This window comes from Mastigoproctus giganteus, chromosome 13, assembly GCF_048544385.1.
Source record: "Mastigoproctus giganteus isolate SK-2022 chromosome 13, ASM4854438v1, whole genome shotgun sequence".
Classification (NCBI taxonomy): domain Eukaryota; kingdom Metazoa; phylum Arthropoda; class Arachnida; order Uropygi; family Thelyphonidae; genus Mastigoproctus; species Mastigoproctus giganteus.
In genome coordinates this window covers 145853319-145873708 of record NC_143587.1, presented here as the reverse complement: position 1 = coordinate 145873708, position 20390 = coordinate 145853319, and the positions used below count along the sequence as shown (strand labels likewise).

General features: G+C 37.6%; 2 protein-coding genes across 3 annotated transcripts in view; one reads left to right on the top strand and one right to left on the bottom strand.

The window, feature by feature from the left end:
• Nucleotides 1-20390, top strand: part of Syn (synapsin) — a 282097-nt gene that overhangs the window by 36828 nt on the left and 224879 nt on the right. Inside the window, exon 5 of the mRNA XM_090388021.1 lies at nt 3120-3209. Coding sequence (XP_090244147.1) covers nt 3120-3209 — 90 coding nt within the window. The remainder of the gene's footprint in view (nt 1-3119; nt 3210-20390) is intronic.
• The window catches only part of Timp (Tissue inhibitor of metalloproteases), an 86249-nt gene continuing 81818 nt past the window's right edge, over nt 15960-20390 (bottom strand). For both annotated transcript variants that reach the window (XM_090387612.1, XM_090387611.1), the window contains exon 6: nt 15960-18311. In XM_090387612.1, coding sequence (XP_090243738.1) covers nt 18081-18311 — 231 coding nt within the window. In that variant the 3' untranslated portion in view covers nt 15960-18080. The remainder of the gene's footprint in view (nt 18312-20390) is intronic.

Below are 20390 nucleotides of genomic sequence, written 5' to 3'. Positions count from 1 at the left end.
TCCATATGTTCAGTTGACACCAAGAAAAAAAAAAAAGAGTAGCTGTTGCTCTGTCCCAGGAAGGGCTTTCTACACTTGCTATCGCTGATAAAACAGGCTTCCACCATTCAACAGTATCTCGGGTGCTGAAATTAAAGGATCAAATCGGTGATGTGAAGAGAAGACCTGGATCAGGCCGTAAGAGGGTGACTATGCCTTCCCAAGATCGCTATTTGAAACGGCTATGCCTTTGTAATCGCCAACTAGTGCTCCTGATCTAAAACTGGACTTTGAGCTGGCCTCTGGTGTCTAAACAAGTGCACCAACTATCCAAAGACGAACAAGCAAATCGACCATAAAACACACTCAATTTACAGACATAATACATAAATGGGTATATATAAGAAATTATGGGTGGCCCTAATATAATAGTTTGAGTTTATCCAAAGATGGCTTTCGGAATGTGGGCTGCATGCCTATTGACCCAACAAATGAGGAAGAAGCCACTTACTTGGGCTAAAACGCATGTTTCGTGGACAAAAGAGCAATTGAACACCGTAACTTTTTTGACGAATCGAAATTCAGCCTGCATGGCTCGGTTGGGAAGCAGTATATCAGAAGGCCTCCGTAGCCGAGTGGGCAGGAGCGGGAGTGCAGTAGCACACGCTCTTTGAGTTAGACCGGGGTTCAAGCCCCTGACTGCTGAATACGGTCGATCTGCCAACCCGCACTGGACCAGCGTGGCAGATTATGGTCCATTTCCCTCAACATGAATTGTTGAGGAGGCTTCCATCCTGCAGTGGGTTGATAATGGCTGCACTTTACTTTATATCAGAAGACGAAAATCAGAGGCATACCATCCTGACTGCATAAGTTCCCTACCGATTGTAAAGTTCCCCTCTACTCAGATGGTCTGGAGATGCCTGACAAGCAAAGGGGTGGAGCGAATTAAGTTTATTAGCCCAATGGTGAATGCACAAACCTATACTGCTATCTTGGAGGAATGCCGGATACCCGTTATTAGGGATCACCACACAGACGTCCAAAACTGCATTTTTCAACAGGTCTCAGCCCCTTGCCACACAGCAAAATTGGTCAGTTTTATGCTATTTAGATTTAATGATGAGTTTGTCTTGTCTCACAAGGCTTTAAAACATACACCAATGTTTCCCCTCGTTTTTCTCCCTTAATGTGCAGCCATACCTCAGAAATGCTGGCATTACAGTATTGGACTGGCCCGGCAACAGTCTAGGTTTGAACCCTATTGAAAATTGCTGGCCCATAATGTATAAAATTGCTCAGAAGAAGCCAACAAGTAAGATTTAGCTGCAGGAGAGCATTGTAAGGGTGACTACTACGAAATTTGGAAACCGTAGAGTTTCCCAATTTCTGGCATAGAGTTAGTTGATTAACTCCATGCCAGATCGTTGCAAGGCTGTAATTGCAGCTCGAGGAGGAACAACAGAATACTGAGGACTTATTTTCCTGATTTACAGTACATAATACTATTACATTAACTTGTCATTTAAGTTTGTACACGTAAATGCAATAAAATGTATGTTTGGTTGTCATGATTTCTCATATTTCCATTAATTACACATTTTACCCTTTAGGAAGATATTTATGACAATTGGGTATATCAGATGGAGTCTTTTTTTCATCGGATTTCATTCACAGAGATATATATCCCATCTATCAAATGCATTTTGAAAATTTCTGCAATCCACAATGCAGGGCAAAACACATTATTTGCAGAATTCACAAGTGAAGCATTATTTTTGTCTGCTACTGTATATAAATCACTTGTTAAGTTCTGAATAGGTTATACAGCACCAGTTTGTTTCATGCAGACAAAGCGCACTTCTAAAATTGCATGTCAGCCATCATAAAGCACTCCGTCTTGTGTTAGGAGTTTTTCAAACCTCTTAAATATGTAGTTTATAGGGAAACAGTGACATATCAATTACAAACTGGGAGAATTACTTCTTCATTCATATGTAATACACAATTGTATATTGAAAATTAGACTCCATTAGCAAAGCCATAAAATCAACATTTATGCATTTAAAAATATTATTCTATATACAATGGTGTATTACATATGACTACAAACAGAATGAGTATCGGCCAACCGAAATAAGAGTTCAAGACATTCCTTGTAGAATGGGAAATAGATATTATTCGCTTCTCTGAAAAAGGGTACCCTTAGAACCTTCCTGGACACCTTTTTTCCCTTAATATAAACTTCCAGTGCTCACCTTACAACAGATGCTTCTCATAGAGCTTAAAATAATAATAAATGTGCATTTATATGTACAGATGGATGTAAGTAGGTACAAAAACACTGTTCCCAAGCTTTCAGGTTTTGAAAGCTGTTCATCTCTGGTATATTGGCTGCTGAGCTGTGTAAGCAGACTGGCTGTGAATGGCTCCGACAGACTCCAACTTTTCACTGCCTTAATAGATACTTAATTCTTTTGTGCTATAATGGCCCTTGACAGAAACAACCTTGTGTTGACACCAATAAATTATTTTTGAAAAAAAATAATCAAAGAACTGTATATCAGCTATGTCAAGATATAATGATATTTTTGATGCCAAGTCATGTGGGAATAGTAGTAGCAATGAGCAAACTTATGGGTCTGTAAAAATTTCAGTTGGAAAAAGAAATAGAGAATTTTACGTTTCTTCCTTTTACAGATCTCCGAATAACCATTAGGGAAAGGAGTAGACAGGTATGAAAATACGTAGGGAGGCCAAGTGCGGAATAAAATCTGAGTTGCAATTGGGATTCTGGTTTTTGAGAAGAGAAGAGGTAATTCTATCAAGGATGAGGATATATCTTGAATTCATCAGAAATGTCATTAACAATGTCTCGAATACGTGGAGATAAAGCCACTGTGAAGAGCGTTATAGTTACCTTAAGAAATTAGACTCCATTAGCAAAGCCATAAAATTAACATTTACATACTTCACTTTTTAAATAAAATATGAATGAAAATATATAAAAATGTCTTGGCTACAGTTGCCATTGTGTCGTGAAACCCCAATTTTAAACGCATAATTAATATTCATCTAGTATATAGAATGTTATTTCCGTGTAAATGTGATCTTTTCCTAATGAGTCATTTCCATTGCAGTTCTCTCAGCTGCTCCAGATCCAGCGAAGACTAGGCAGAGAAAACTTCCCACTAATTGAGCAAGCATTCTTTCCCAACCACAAGGAAATGGTGAGTCTTTTATTTTTCCAAACTCCTTAAATCCCACGGGAAGGAACGCTTTCATCTCGCGTGGCTCTCCACATGACGGCTTTTACCTCATACATCACTGTTATTGCCACTCTGGGGATCTCCGTAATGAAAGCGAGAGAAAGTGTTCCTCTAACTGCGAGCCCTTACTCTCCCGACGCGAATAAGCGGGGGTCAAACGCACCAAACTGCGACAAGCGTGTACCTTACATACGCTGTTGGTTATTATTGCCCTGGGTTGTAAGAAATATGCGGCGTGTTTTAAAAGACCTGATCTCTTGGCTTGTTTACTTAGGAGACTTCCTAATTGAAATATGGTTGGCATGAGGTGGACTTTCTGTAGCCACTACATCAAGAGGAGTAGAGTTATGCAAACTGTTTTGCCCTTAAGGCTGCGTTTAAATAAGAATCATCCCGTTCATTGAAACTTATTTTCACAATGTTTTGAGGAAAAGAAAGAAATATTGAAAATTTTCTTATTGTATCTTTATAATCCATCATTTATAATTTTCTGAAACTTATTTGTAATTATCGATTTAATGCTGCATTTAATATTCATCAAATACCAACTAGTTTTGCATTGTATATATAAATAACAAAGTAGCTCTAACATATTTTGTTCGCTTTTCAGTATACTTTACTTGTTTATACGACTTCCTGCACATGAACAGGAAGTCCACAGTTTACACTCAATCTTAATCACTGTAGCTCGTTCATAATTATTATATTGTAAAATTATCCTTCTAAATCGATATCACTAACCTCGTGAAGAATGACATGAAGCCATACTGATTCTCTAATGATAGGTTTCTGTATTTCGTTACCCTGACAACACACGCTGTAATTCGAATAAGTGGTGGCATCTAGTGTCCTTATATAGAACTAAACAAGAATTAAACTTATATTAACACTAAGCTGGTATGATTATATTAAGACGAAATCCCTGAATTTTTTTTTAAAAATGAAATATGGTCTCAAACTACTTTTTTAAAAAAGTCAGTGAGAAATCAGTATTTCAATATTTTTTTTTAGGAAAACAAATGACATTCTGCGCGAATGATTTATATTTTAATTTTTAAATGTAATATTAAAGTGAAATTAATATTTAATTTTTTTAAAATTTTGTTTTTAAATTTTAATTTTAACACTATAAATTATTTGAAATTAAAATATATAATGTTTTAACGTTTGTTGAATGTATGCATTTTTGGATGCTGCGAAGTTAAAACACCTTTAATTCGATAAAAATACTTATTTATAAATAATTACTGATAGATATATACTTCAAAGGAGACGTGGAGATGGAATTTGGCCGTTTTGTTGTCCAGCAGTGGCCATTTTAAACGCATTCCTTCTTGGTCATAAGAGAATGAATGCTCTTGACGTCTATTTAAAGAATTTAAATGACTAATATACTAGCCGTTGGATGAGTTCCAGAATTTTAAAAATGTCCTGCTTTCTGAAAATACAGAACGGTCTGCGTGGTAATCTAACAAAAATTATAGTAATAGTAGAGGCATGCGATGCAAGGAAGCAAGCTTATGTAGCATCAGCCACAAAAAAAAAAAAAAAAAAATCACACATTCATTCCCTCTAAACGTTTGTCCAGTTCCTCCTTGAATTTATTTAAGCTATCAACTGCCACAACGACAGATGGAAGTTTCTTCCAACAATCAATTACCCGCTGTCTAAAGGCAAATTTCTACACATCTATAACTGGCTTTCTTCAATTTGAATTTATGTCCCCTCAAGTTCGTAATTTGAGCAAAAGGAAGAACCCAATAAGCATTCCATTCAAGATCTTATACACCTCAATCAGCTCACCTCGCAAGTGCCTAGGCTCCTGACGCTGAAATTTTCAGAACTGAAACCTTCCTTGGTAAGATGACCCCTTCGTTCCCCTCACCAATCTTGTGGCCCTTCTCTGTACTCGCTCAAGCGACTCTACCTTCCTAAAACGAGGCCTCCAGACCAGTACGCAGTACTCAAGACGTGGCCTGACCTTATACAAACGGATAATTACCTTCTATTCCCTACTAGCAAAATTCCTGTATATCATTGATGGCAGCCTGTCTGCACTGCTCTGAAAATTTCATATCTGATTACACAATTACACCCAGGTATTTTTCATTTTCTACCACTCTATATTAAATATTGAGACTGTTTTCATCCCTATAATAGAGTGACAAGTTGGTTAAACCTCTAAACCTTAACACATGACAGAACTGTGACTATTATGCCGTATCTGTGGACCTAAATCACTGTTATTTCTCAGAGAACTGTACTACCTTCTTCAAAGATTCTTGGGATTGCCGGCTTTAGGTGAAATTTCGGATATAGCCCCTTTTGTCTTGTAAGCACCTTCCGTTGGAGAAGTAACCTTAAAGAAATATTACGGCCAATCTATAATACCGAGTATTTTTGGCGTATGTAATGTGAGAGAATTTCACATTACATATGCTTGATGGCAAAACTTGTAGACGACGTAAAGATTGGAAGAGTAGTTAATTATCAGTACCAAGCAGCACTCCTTCAGGATGACTCGAACAAGCGGTAAAGGAAGTAAGCAAACCCTTAACCATAATTATGAGAGGACTCAGGGGAAGTCCCTACGGACTTGAGATGTGCAAATGTATGCTCTAAAAAGTTATGGGAAAGTAATGGAGTCACTGATTAAAGATGCATTGCAGGATCATCTAGACAAGACTGCAGTAATAGTTAAGACACAGCATGGGTTTGTTAAAGGGAGGTCTTGTCTGACCAATTTGATTGGATACTACGATGGGGTCACAAAGGAACTGGATGCAGGGAATAACTTTGATATCATATATTTGGATTTCAGGAAAGCTTTTGATACTGTTGCACATGGAAGATTGCTGCACAAATTGGAGAGGTGTGGCATTAAGGGTAAGTTGCTACAATTTATAAAGGGATGGTTAAGTGGGAGAAGACAGAGTGGTAATAAATGGACACTGTTCTTCATGGACTATTGTTATTAGTGGCATCCTCCAGGGTTCAGTCTTTGGCCCACTGTTGTTTTCTATTGATGAAGGTATATCAGGCTTAATGTCGAAGTTTGCAGATGATACAAAGGTTGGCAGGGCTGTTAATGACAGTGTGTTACTGCAAGAGGATCTAGAAAAGTTGGGCAGATGGGCTGAGAAGTGGCAACTGAAGTTTAACATTGACAAATCCAAAGTACTGCATATGGGTAGAAATAACCGCAGAGAAACGTGCCGACTGTGTGGTACTACACTTAGCTTGGTAGAAAATGAATGAGATCTGAGAGTAATTGTGCAGTGCAGACAGGCTGCCAGAGCAAGTCATGGGGTATTGTCAATGATATACAGGAAATTTGTTATCACACACAAAGGGATAATCACCTTTTAGGGAAGGAGGTGATTATCCCTTTGTATAAGGCAATGGTCAGGTCAGGCCACGCCTTGAGTACTGTGTACGGGTCTGAGGCCTCGTTTTAGGTAGAGTTGCATGAACGAGTACAGAGAAGGGCAACAAGATTGGTGAGGGAACGAAGTGGTTATCTTACCAAGAAAGTGTTAAGTTCTGCAAATTTCAGCGTCTGGAGACTAGCACCTGCGAGGTGTCTGATTTAGGTGTATAAGGCTTTGAATGGGTTGAGCAGGCTCAATTCTGATGGGGTTCTTCCTTTTGCTCAGACTACGAACAACTTGAGGAAGGCATAAATTCAAATTGAGGAAAGACAGTTATAGAGTAGATGTGCGGAAATTTACCTTTATCCAGTGGGTAGTTTGTTGATGTAATAAACTTCTATCTGTCGTTGTGGAAGTTGATAGCTTAAATAAATTCAAGGAGGAACTGGACAAACGTTTAGAGGGAATGGACGTGTTAAATTTTTTTTCATGCCTCTACTATTACTATTGGTCTAAATTCGAAGAGTTTTTTAACTTTTAAAGAATCGCGTAAAAAGACTTGGTAGAACCATTTTCTGTATTCCTGCAGTGTGGCGAAGTAACATCAGTAAGAAAATGTTTTAGTCGACCTTTAGGTGAAGTTTACCATTTTGTATGTCAGATAGTAATTAATTATTTCAAAACGCGTTGTTTCTCCTGCTTGACATCAGCATTGATGGTAATATTTATTCTCATTGGCTCTGTCGGGAAAATTTGAATATTCCAGTAAATTTTTTATTTATTTTTTTTTGATAAATTTTTGTTGGTGCAATACAATCTATACACGCATAGATTGTATTGCACCAACAATGAAATTCGATGTGGTGGTTTGATTTGATCCACCTGTTATCATCGATGCAGCTGTCTATTATGGAATTTTAAATAGTCCTATTGAAGCGGCCGTATTTGTAACAGCGGGATAAAACTGCTGCTCAAAAAGCGTGTTCAATACAATAGTGGTTTAAGTAGAATAATATTTCGAACCTCCAATTTCGAGCAAGCAGCTCAGATCTAAATCCAATTTTGAACAACAATTTTTGGATATTTTGTCACAATATTTGAAAACCAGAACAAGATGGCCAAGTTCAGGCAGATAACTAGCCATAGTCTTACGGATTCAGTGCAGCAGGATTCCAATCTCTACATAAAAAAGTGTAGGAAGTGTTTCTATAGGATTATTGATATCATTATTGCCCAAGAAGTATACAAATAATTCGAAATTAATCCAAAATCGAAATAATCTGGAATTCTGTTTCTTATGTTTCTGTCATCATTGTATTTCTATAATTCTTAACAATTTTTGTAGGAATGTTTACACAATTTATCGTAGTCAAAATTAAGTATACAGTACTGCCATAAATACTGTCAAATGGTTTACTGTATTTAGCCACAAAATAAAAAGGCACAAGAACTCAAAACTCTGTGGGTTTATTCTTGAACACCCAACAAATGAAGCAACGAAACAATCATTCAAAATGCCCCCACTTGTTTTTTCCACAAGCCCTCAAACTTTCCGGCCATTCGTCAATAGAAGTACGCACAACATCCAGCTGGAAATTGGCCACAGCATGCTCCAGTGATCTCTTCAGGCTCTCCAATGTGGCATGCTTTTTACCACAGATCATCCCTTCAAAAATAGCCCACAAACGGTAATCAAGTAGATTAATATCTGAGCTCGCAGGAGGCCATTCGTCATGCTTGATGAACTCAGGCACATTCTCTGTCAGCCATGTTTGGCTGATCTTTGCCTTGTGGGCAGGCTCTGAGTCCTGGTGGAAGATCCAGTGCTGACCATTGAAGAGAATCTGATTGAGGGGTCTCACATGCGGCTCCAGAATATCATTTAGGTCCAGCCTTGCACAGGTTTCCACTCCCTAAACACAAAAATGCATATTTTTTTACACCTTTGTAGGAGACTTCCCACTAAACCATCACAGATGCTGGATAATGATCCCTTTCAACCCTTGCCAGTCGACCTGACATGCCTCTGCAGAGCTATGGGCATACACCTTGTCATTTTGACGGTTGTAACTCTCCTCAATAGTAAAAATCTTTTCATATGTGAAGAGTATCTGTCAATGCTTACCATTCGCGTACCGACGCTACAGTGCCTCTGAACTTTTTTGCCTCCATTCCATCAAAGTTGTAGTTAGGAACTGTCCTGTTCACCTACAGTAAGCACTCATCTCTATATAACTTTTGATTATGCGTGACATCGATCTTGATGATATTCCCATTTCTCAGGACATGATATTCTGTTTTCGTAGGGGATTCCTACGAATTCTGTTCTCCACCTTCTTGATAGCTGCAGGGGTCCTCACAGTTCTTGGGTGGCTGGACCGGGTTCTTCATCAATTCTCTGTTGTTCATTGTACCTATCAATTGCCCTGTAGACAAATCTTCGGCTTATTCCAAGTGGTTTCAGAAGTTTGAAAATTGTAGGTGCGTCATGTCCTGCCTTATGAAGACCTATTACAGTTGTCCTGTTTTCTTTATCTCCCCATTCCATTTTCACTGGCTTCCTTTGTTGGTTGATGATACCTGTTAAAGATGTTGTTGTTTGGTTTTTAGGAGCATTAGCAACTAAGGCCATATTGCTCCGGGATATGCGGTGGTCATTCCCTGACATTTCCGCATCCTCCGTATTTGGTGGTGACGGGCTCGAACTCCGGTCTAATCAAGAAGCGTGTGCTACGCACTGCTGCTCCTTCCCACCTGGCTACGGAGGCGCCTACCTGTTAAAGAACACCATACATTAGTAAAGAATACCATACAATAAGATTAGACTGTCAAATTTTTGTTGGAATGTAGACAGCTCAATTGGGTGGATTTTGGTTAGAAAACTGTCTGTTGTCCCGCCTTGATACATCTAATGCGCCCATTCAAAAGTTAAGTAGGATCTCTTTCCCCATGAGGTGATGCAATTCCCTATTTTTCTCAAGATGTTTAGGACTACATGGTCGAAACATCTTCAGATGAATAAAGAAATAATTCAGGTGCGGCTGATGCTAAAAATCCTCCTAAACTTTTTCTAATGAGTTCTTGGAAAGCCATTGAATTTTCTTATTAATTGGATCTGTTCATTTTATAGGTGGTATAAGCTAATGGGGTTTGAGATTTTCGCCGATTCTTGTAGACGAATTTTTGTAAGTGCAAATGCGACTAACTCAGTTTCGCACTGAATTGTCCAGCAACCTATTGAATATTTTTAATTCTTCTAAGGCCCATTCTCCTCTAGCTGCTTGGTGAATTCATCGGTTGGTTTTGTGAATAGTTCGTTCCAATCAAGGCCTGAAAATGGATGGAGGATGAAATTCTGTCTGATATATTTTGAAGAAAACACTACCCTGGCCGAAATCCGGTAGTGTTTCGCCCCTTGGGGGTGAAGGAGGTTCTTGCTCGTTCGCATTTCGTGAGATGTGTAGCGATTCTGGAATAGCCAGAGTAGGAAAATAATTCACGAATGCCTCTTCTAGAGAACTTACGCAAGTTGTAAAATACAAAACACCTTATACTCCAGCACAACCACAGAGGTTAGCGCTATGAATTAAAATTGTCCGCTCCATGTCAAAATTGGTAGTTATACTCCTTAATGGGTTATATCCTTGGTTATAATCCATTAATGAGTAAAACTAGCAGTTTTGACAAAAATAGACTCATTAACCTAAGCATTCAGTGAAGCCAAGATAAGCCATGGGGCTAAAATAGTCTAAATTGACTTCATGGCTGAGATAAGCCATGAGGCCACATCCTTAGTCGCTTTGTCATTTAATACGTACTAACTCTCTCTGACGTTTCATGACAATATTAATTTGTTAAGCGTATTGAAAAATCTGTGTGAAATTATCAATCTGATATGTTACAATGAGCAACCAAAATGCGTTTCACTTTTAGGAATACGGTTGATCATTTCGGTTTATTTAATTTAGTTAGATTTTGGTAATTTTTACAGCACAAGAAATAGCTTATATATTTATATTTATTGTAAGATTTAATGTTATTGCAAACTTGTCTTCTAACTTTTCACGAAATCTGTGATATTTTTTATTCATTGTATTTTGTTTCAAATATCTATTACAAGTTAGAAATATTTAGTATTATTTACAGACCAGTCAAACAGAATTATTAGCTACCTTAGAGCGATATTTTTCTGTTTTTGTATTCAAGGTAACGTCTCGCTAGTTTTTATTAATGAGAAGTACACTCGGCATTCCATATGAAGGGCATGGGTGTAGGGAGCACTTTTGTAGGCGGTTAGGTGGTGGTTATAGTTAATATGGGTTACGCATATCTTGTTAGTTATACGCATCCTATGGAAACTGAAGATTCCGTGAGGCGAAATGGCAGGGATGAATTTCTAGTGTTGCGCAACTTTGCTTTGGGAATGGCACACTAAAAGTAGATACATAACGCTATATCTTGGAGGCATTCCATTCGAACGATTAGGAATCTTTTCCACTGAGTTGATAGTGCGTTTTTTTTTTAAGATGATTCTGCGCCATATCACCAAATGATTTATTTTTATATTTATTAATATAAAAATATTAACGTTTCGATACGGTCAGACATGAAATTCTCTGAGCATTGTAAACAGGTTGCAAGGAATTCCCATGGTGTCCTACCGATGATCTATCGAACTTTTGCAAGTAGAGATAGGGACGTGATAATCCCATTATATAAGGCTTATGTTAGACCACACTTGGAATACTGTGTTCAAGTATGGAGACCGCACCTAAAGAAAGACATCGAGCTTCTTGATAGGGTGCAAAGAAGGGTAACTCGCCTGGTGAGATCGGCAAAAGGGCGTCCTTATGAAGAAAGACTTCGAATATGTGGGTTGCAGAGTTTGGAAACTAGACACCTTAGAGGAGATTTGATTGAGGTGTTTAAGGCTCTGAGGGGCATCAGTAAAATGAATGAGGACAAAATTTTCAAGATTATAAATGATGCTAGAACTAGGGGACATAAATTCAAGTTACGGGGGGAAATGTTTAGATTGGACTGCAGGAAGTTTTATTTTAGCCAGCGAGTTATAAATTAATGGAATAAGTTGCTTACATGGGTGGTAGAGGCTGACAGTTCAAAGGTCATCTGGATAGTACCTTCGGGTGAGGGAAGCGCATAGGATGATAGGTTTAATTTCCTTTTCTTTTATTAATTTTTTCCCCCTTTTTTATCATTGTTTTATTCGTTTTTTTTTTTTTTTTTTTTTTTTTTCGGTTGGTGCAGCATATTAATATATCATTCTTTTTCGTTATATCAAAGTGGTCAAAGGATGCATGGTTTTTCATCGGTAAAAGTAGCCCAACCGACCATAGGATAGGCGTACCTTTTTAGACATACGGATGCCTCATGGCCTTAGATGTTTCTGCGCCTGATCTAAAACAATCCAACCATATGGTTTTCCCCTACTGTGCCGTAATTTTTGAGTACAATCGTTGAAGCTTTTTTTTTTTTTTTTTTTTGTTTTAAATTCTTGAAGTCCTTTCTTCATCCGAAGAATCAGTGACACTCTTATTGTGGTACAGCTGTCTGTCGTATAAACGGACAGTAAAATGAATTGTGGGTAACCTAACAAAATTTAATATAAAGAGAGGGTTCAAAAATGTTAAACCTAACCTTTCAATCCCTTCCAGATTTTTTGACATGAACTAATCCATGTTATTAATGTTTTATTAACAGCTTTAAATGTTTTAACATGATTGGCAGGGCATATTTCTTCCAGAAACTAATATTGGCCATGTTGACACAAATTAATTTAATTAACATTATCAGTAATTGCTTAAATTTTCTGACTTCTTTGTTAACAACTTTTTAGATTACTTCCAAGAGTCTTAATTATATTTTTGTTTATTTTAATTTCATATGTACGTATTTTAATTTCAATTGATCATTATAAACTAGTTCTTTTTAAATGCAAATATTCGAATAAATCAGTGAGATAGCCGGTTAATTTACATACAGCTATTCCAGCTATTCTGTATGGCCTGTACGAAACCTAACCTGAAAGCTCTATCAGGGGTGAATTTAAAAATCAGTAAAATGTATTAATTTTCCATGGAACAGCATGCCCAATTCGGTCGACTTCCCACGCTCTGCAGAGTGTTCCTGCCCATCGTCATTCTGGTTGTTATCAATATCAGATCGAATTTGCTTGCCTGAGTGATGATGAATAAAGAGAAGTATTCTGTGTTGCTTCCTCGAAACCGGTCCCACTCTTCAGTGTCACTCAACCAAGGTTTAATTATCACATTAATGAATTCAAACGATTATGCATATTAACCTCGTCGTTAATGAGCTTTAAGTACCGGAAATATTCTGTGCATATGAAGGTTTCCTTATGGAAGAAGGGGTACCTAGGTGCAGTTTATACACAGGATGTGCTATGTTGCTTTACCGAGAAGAGATGCAGTTTACGTAGGGATAAATTACCATGAACAGTTCATTTAAAAGTCATAATTAACATAATTTAAATATGATATTAATTTCGTCTGACATGAAATTGCCACCACAAATTGAGAAACAATTTTTCAAATTGTTTCTCAGTTAGCTGATATACGGTCTTGTCTTCATATAAACTTATCAAAAGAATAAAAATTAAAGTGTTATTGACCAAAATTGTTTACTACTGGAGCATCAGTAAACTTTTATGGCTGTATAGAAAGGATCTTTATGGAAATCCTATCTCAGTCTCGTATTGCAGCTCAATCGTTTCTACATTTCCCGTGAAAATATTTTTAAAATCATTTTTGAATTCAAAATAACATCATCTTCCTTGTCTTTTAAACCGATCAACAGCTTCAAATATTCGACTGTTGGTTTCTCCTGGCGGGATTAAACCAGTCAAATCCATCTCTTATAGCTCATCAAAGTTCATCAACCCAAACTGCAATTCTTGCGATGTTTACTATGAAATACCGTGCGCTGAAGTCTCTTATATTGTCCAGTTTTCTCTAGAAGAGATTTAAAGTGAATGTCTTAACTTTCCCAATCTGGAAGTGGGAGAGAAAGAAAATATATATTAACATTAAAATATCTGTCGACCGATATCTACACAAATGTATCAGAACAATTGATATTAAAAGATATCAACTGTTTGGTTCCGAAGAGTGGCGATTCTTTTTAAGATGTTTGTATAAATCCGTCCCTTTCAGTGTACAGTATATCGAATTCGCTTTAAGCAACGCTCAGTCATTACATGAAGTTCGTGTGATCACATGCCATTAAAAAAAGATCTAGGAGTAGTTGTACATTCAGATATGAAGTTCGCTGATTAGTGCAGACGGTCTGCCAGGGAAGCTCATGGGATTTTGTCAATGATATGCAGGAATTTTTCTAGCAGGGATAAGAAGGCAATTGCCCCATTGTATAAGGCCAATGGTCAGGCCACATGTTGAGTACTGCATACAGGTCTAGAATCTTCATTTTAGGAGGGATGTAGAGTTCCTGGAACGAGTATAGAGAGGGAAAACGAGATTGAAGGGAAGAAAGCGGTAGTCTTACGAGGAAAAGCATTCAGTTCTGCAAAATGCAGTGTCCGGAACTAGGCACCTGCGAAGTGATCTGATTGAGTAGGTGTGAATGGATTAAGAAAGCTCAGTGCTGATGGGATTCTTCCTGTTGCGCAGATTACACACGTGAGGGAACATTAAATTCAAATTGAGGAAGGACGGTTGCCGGATAGATATGCGGAAGTTTGCCTTCAGCCAGCGGGTTGTTGACTGTTGGAACAAACTGTCATCCGTTGTTGTTGAAGTGGATAGTTGAATAAATTCAAGGAAGAACTGGATAAACTATTGAAGGTGATGTGGGAAGTTTTTTTTTTTTTTTTGGCTGATGTCGTTATAAGCTTTCTTTCTTGCATAATTTCACTACCATTTCCAGTATTCGAAATTTTATCCCGCGATTATAAGCTGTAACCCAAAGAAAATTGTTGCTAATAGAGAAATCCCAATAACAGAGCTTTACTGAATTTCGCTTAGATACTGTGATTATGAGTTAAATAAACCATTTATTTCCATTAATTTTCAGTGCATCAAATTTCAAAATTCAGAGATAAAACGGATGTATAGTCAAGTAACATACATTATAGCAAGAATAAACAATTATTTCATTTTTTAGTCTTAACATTATTAAATATTTCAGAACATCTGTTTGATCCACATGGCATCAGATTTTGAATGCTGACATTTGGGTAGCACTTACATTTCAGTGATTGACTTCAATATTTAGAAGCTTGTCGGTAATTTCTTTTCTGTAACGCCCACTGATAATATATTGTTAGTGTCAGTTTTGACTAGAAGTAATTATAAGTAATGCTGAATTGGGAAATAATCTATCCATTTTCTGCAGTTTAGAGAGGCGAGTTTTCAAAGTAGTTTCTTCCAGCGCATCTCGGTGATAAGGGGATGACCTGATTAATAATACGAGAATCACTTGTTTCAGTGATTAGTTTAACAAACAGGGCGATATTAGCGTTTTTGATGCCAAGCTCCATCTTACCAATAACTTTGTGCTCATTTAAATAGCTTAATGATTGCTTTTATTTAATGTATACATTTTAAAGACATATTATTAAACACGCTTCGTGTTTTCTCGGGTATGAACATACCAAAACGTCATTCACGTTCGTAAACACACCATATGACCACTGTTGCAGTAATATTGGAATCAGGCTACCGGTTCCTACAGCTATCATTCCGCGTTCAAAATCGGATCGGTTAGCTCACATTGCTTGTCCTTTGCCCTTTTTATGACTGTCAGACCCGCCTTGCTGCCAGCACTTGTATACACAGACATTTAACTTCCTTGCTTCTCTGGAATTTACCAAGCTACCACCCACCTCCTCCAGATTTAGAAATGGCACGTGCGACTCATCCCCGTTCGGTGGAACAACAAAACATACCTGCCCACAAACAGAATTTGTCTGTACTTCATATTTTGAAGTCGAATTAAACACAACTATGTTTTTCTTTTTTTTTTTAACTTGAAGTTTCTTTGCTCGTATCATTATTTAAACAGGATGCTTAACTATTTTTACCCAGTTAACTATTTGTATTATTATCACTTAGTTTACAAACTCTTGATTTTTAGGAGAATTTCAAAATAGGCATATTAAATCTCAACAATCTTTGTTTGAACAACAGCCACACTTGCGCTTGACGTAAGAAGTTCTTGACGTACGTAAGAAAATAGAATAATACCTGTTTTGAGCAGAGATAAACGACAGACACAATTTTTATTTTAAGAAGTTTTATTTCTGTAAACAAATCACAATGTTTAAAACATGAAACATCTCATTACTAAGGACTTTATACATCACATTCATTTCGCAATTTATTTCTGATCCTCTGTGACAGTTCTTTGAAATAGAGACATTCGGAGAATCGAAGATGGCATATTCTGCTCACAGTGTGTGATCGGGGAAAAAATTTGGAGTCTGGTATTATTACTGTGTGTGTGTCCTTGTTTTAATCCACTAAATGGACATAAAGTAAGCTAGCGACAACCATTTTTATGTTCTGTTTGTACGTGATGACTTTATAAAATAAGTTGCCTTCACTGAGTTACAATTTGCTATTTAATGATGCAGTAAATTGTGCAGAGTAGATCGAGAAAGGGGAATACGAAGGCGATCTGATGTCACCGTTCTTTTACATTGATTTAAAACTCTTTAATATGTTTTGCTTGTGACACAATCTGCATTGAATATGGAGCACCCAGTTATTTGAAATTAATACCCAAGGTGTCCTACACATTATTGACGAAATGAGGAATAATTTTCCTTTTTCTTCGTTGGCATCCTTTATTTACACAAGATAAAATGAAGAATACTCGAAGTATGGCACCATAGAGGATTGTTACAGTAAACAGTATTGAAATACCAGGGGCGAAAGCTGGGCATGTGACCAGTGACTTATTAGTGAAGATCTCGCTGTATTCGTTTTTATTTCGAATAAGTATCGTACAGATATCGAAAATTCGTACTAAAACGTACTTCACAGTGCTCTGACTAAAACAAAGTAGCATTATTGGGTACTTAAACTAAGAGAAAACATTTGAAATATGCATATCAACTTCCCTGTGAGATCTGCTTCCAAAGCATCTGAATTTATTTATTTAATCTAAAACAAGTAAAATAATCTTATCAGTAAGATTTTTTATAAAGATTAATTTGTTTCTCTGTTTAATAGAATATTCAAATATTTTCAGGAAAAAAGCGTGTGAAGAATTAGAAAAGAATCATAGGGGGTCCATTATTGGATATTATGTCACTGCGAATGTTTAATAATTCGGTAGAATTGGATTTCACTAACACCCAAGAGTATATTGAAACTGTTGTATGTGTAGATCTGAATGCGTGCTGCTCATGAAAAAATAGTTAATCCATCTTATTACTTGTCTGAGTTATAATAGTTACGACGTTCTTACGATCAGAAAACCTGACCATGAAATAACAACATGTATTGCTGAATATCCTGGTATTAGTTCAGTTAAAACACCGTAGCAGTGGGGTTTTTATGCTTATACACCCATTTTGTATGAAGAATACATTCTGTAGTGGTGACTATATAATTAGAAGTACAAACTGGGCCTACGATGACTGCACTGCATAAGAAGCAATCTACTGGTATGTATATATATGGAGTATATAACATAATTAATGTGTGTTATCTTATACTCTGGGACTCCATAGACACTATACCTAGATCTTTAGAGATGAATTTCCTACGACATTTCTCTCTCCGTATAATTCGCAAGATCCCCCACCCAGACAAGAATAATTTTATAATTTATCTCTCGTGTCCATGAGCATCCACACTAGCCATTGGCTTGAACGAAGTTTCTTCTTGCAACTTTTATTCATATACTTGTGAAAACAGTATTTTTCGCATTATGGATTACGGCATCATTAGTTTTCACTGTAAACCTGTTTTACAATGAAGAATCATCTACGCATTGGCCTCTCTCTCTCTCCATCCACCTATCAACGGGACCAACTAAGAAAGTCTTGAGAAAAGTGGGAAGGAGATCGCTTGGATCGAGAACCTTATTTCACAAATTTAGGCGTACTGCAGGAATGAACGAGAGATCTATAAGCTTCTATACACAAGACAGAATCATCGGTTTGCAAGCAGTTTTGATGGAACTTCAGTTCCGTCTGAATTCCTTATAAATAAGTCATACAAACACAACACCTACGAGTCTCTCAAGGAAGAACTATCCATCTCGAACACTTGAATCCTTATATGGCGTTGTCTAGCAACGTGACGTCATTTTTCATGTCCCAGAGAACACTGGTTTGTCACCCGCAGGCGAGAACGATCCCCGCACATCACTTGTAGTCTAGAAACCACAGACGTAAGTATATAATCACCACACCTTCAAGTAAACTACCCTCTCTTTTGCTTCCGAAACAACTCTACGGTTCCATCTCGCGCTCACGTTGCCTTTCTTGTTGCCTTGCTTTCATACAATACCGATAGGCGGCATTGCTGACCCACGTACACTGGTCCGGATGGCTTGGAGAAGGTACACAGACTGAATGTAGCAACTGGCAATCTTTGTCCCCTTGCCAGACAGTTTCCCAAGGACAGTAGCGCCCTCTGGACTGGCGGCTGCCAAACCATCGAACGGAATCCATCCTGCGAACCTGAAAAGAAAGAATATAACCATTATTAGTAGTTGATAACTATACTGAAATGCACTATGTTTATAAAAGAAAATTATTGTCTAACATGGAACAGCAAAGTAGAAGGAAAATGGCAAAACTTAAATAAGAGCTTCTCTTCCAATTAATATTAAGTTGAAGATGGTGCAATGACATTTTGCCGCCAAAGCCTCTGTTGTTATGTCGTTAGCAATTAATCAAGTTAAAACTTCGAGGTTGAGTTCTACCAAAAGAGCCGACAAAAGTCCGTTTTCAATCGAGGAACGTCTGGGTGGCATTGTGTTGGACGGGTTGGGATGCATTCTACAAATTCACAAAAGATTTTTCAACTTGACTTGTTGACTATAAACAAACTTTGCACTGCAAACCGCACATTGGTTATTTCTTAAACCGACTGATACTGATTTCTTTCAATATCAACAAGAAAACGGACAGAACTCAATATAGCGAGATCGATTACCAGAGCTATAAAAGACGAAAGATACAAAAGTTTCAAGCCCCGTGTTTTGAATAAAATGGATACAAGATGGACATACCAGTATGGATACAAGAGAAATGGGCCTTGGGGCTGCTGCAGCAGCTCACTCTGTACTTAGTGGTCTGTACTTAGTGGTACAGACTCTCACTCTGTACTTAGTGGTCTGTACTTAGTGGTACAGACTCTCACTCTGTACTTAGTGGTCAGCTCTGTACTTAGTGGTTCGTATATACTTCAAACGTTGTTGGCGGTTTAAACTCTTGGTTGACGTTTCATAGGAATGTTTGATGGGACTGCCGTACTACACTTCCGAATACCCTCAATGTCACGAGGAGTGAGATTCCGTGATCTCCGTGTGCTTCTGGATTGGTAGTGGTACCACCACACTTCTATTTCATGATAACATCACCAATGGTCGACTTGGGACTGTCAGCTCTCACAATTGCAAGAATCAACTAGTCAGCAACAATAATACTGTATTCCTCTTGAAATCAGTCATTTAAGCTCTAAGTGTATGATTACAACTAACTTGTAGAGCGAACATGCCTTCATTATATGCCAGTCTGTCACTGGTTTTTCTGGGAAGGTCTAACGAACTAGAAAAACAGGAGTGTCCAGATACTTTTTTGGAGAAATATATTTGTAGAAATTATATCAGTATATGAATTGAAATGTATTTGTTTTTCATTGTTTGTTTTTAAAATGTATAACAAAAAAAAATTGATAATACAAATATTCAAGAGTGCGAGTTCGCTTTTTGTTAGTTTGATCCGAAAATCCATATGAAGATTTTCTCTGACTGCATTTAATCTTTTAAAAGATGAATACATGACTATAACACTTTATGTAGTATTACTTGTAATTGGAATAAAGTGTATCTTAAAACAAGAATTTAGTTCGACTCAGTAGTAAGGACTTCAAGCAAACAATTCTACGTTCACTTAAATAGTAATCGTTCCTCGAAACAGACTTAACTTGAATTATTTATTTTTATTTTAGGTGGGGAGAATAACGAAATGTGCAGTCATAAATGTTACGGCAGTTGACAAGAGCACAGCTCTTCAAATAAAATCAAATTCGAACAATGAGCTGCCGTAATTCATTGGATAATCGTAGCGCTGTGTGCCAAACAGTTGATTGCAAATGTAACCAACCGTGTGTGACTTCTTTGAACCAATACGGCAACGTGCAATTACCGCTATGATATCAGTGAGTTCTAGCCAACTTAATGGCTGCTGAACTAACTTCGGCCCTGTCTCGTGGGGTGCTCTATGGAGGCACATCCGTCTGCCTGCAAGAAACTGACACGTGAGTGACACTCCGCCGAGTGCCACCAACGAGGAGAGGGCGAGGGGGTTGTCGGGAGAGAATTTATTGAACGAATGTGGTTAGAATGGTCGCATCCGTATAATTAAAGTCTGCGGCATTATCATTTCCCGACCTTCATTCTCGGATAGAGTGTTGCTACCGCTTCCTCAGGAAGAGCGAACCCTATTCCCCCCCCCCGCATATTTTCTCTCGCGGTAGGGTAAGGCCGAGTGATAACTGGTTATATGACAGGTGGGAAAGAGATACGCACGTAT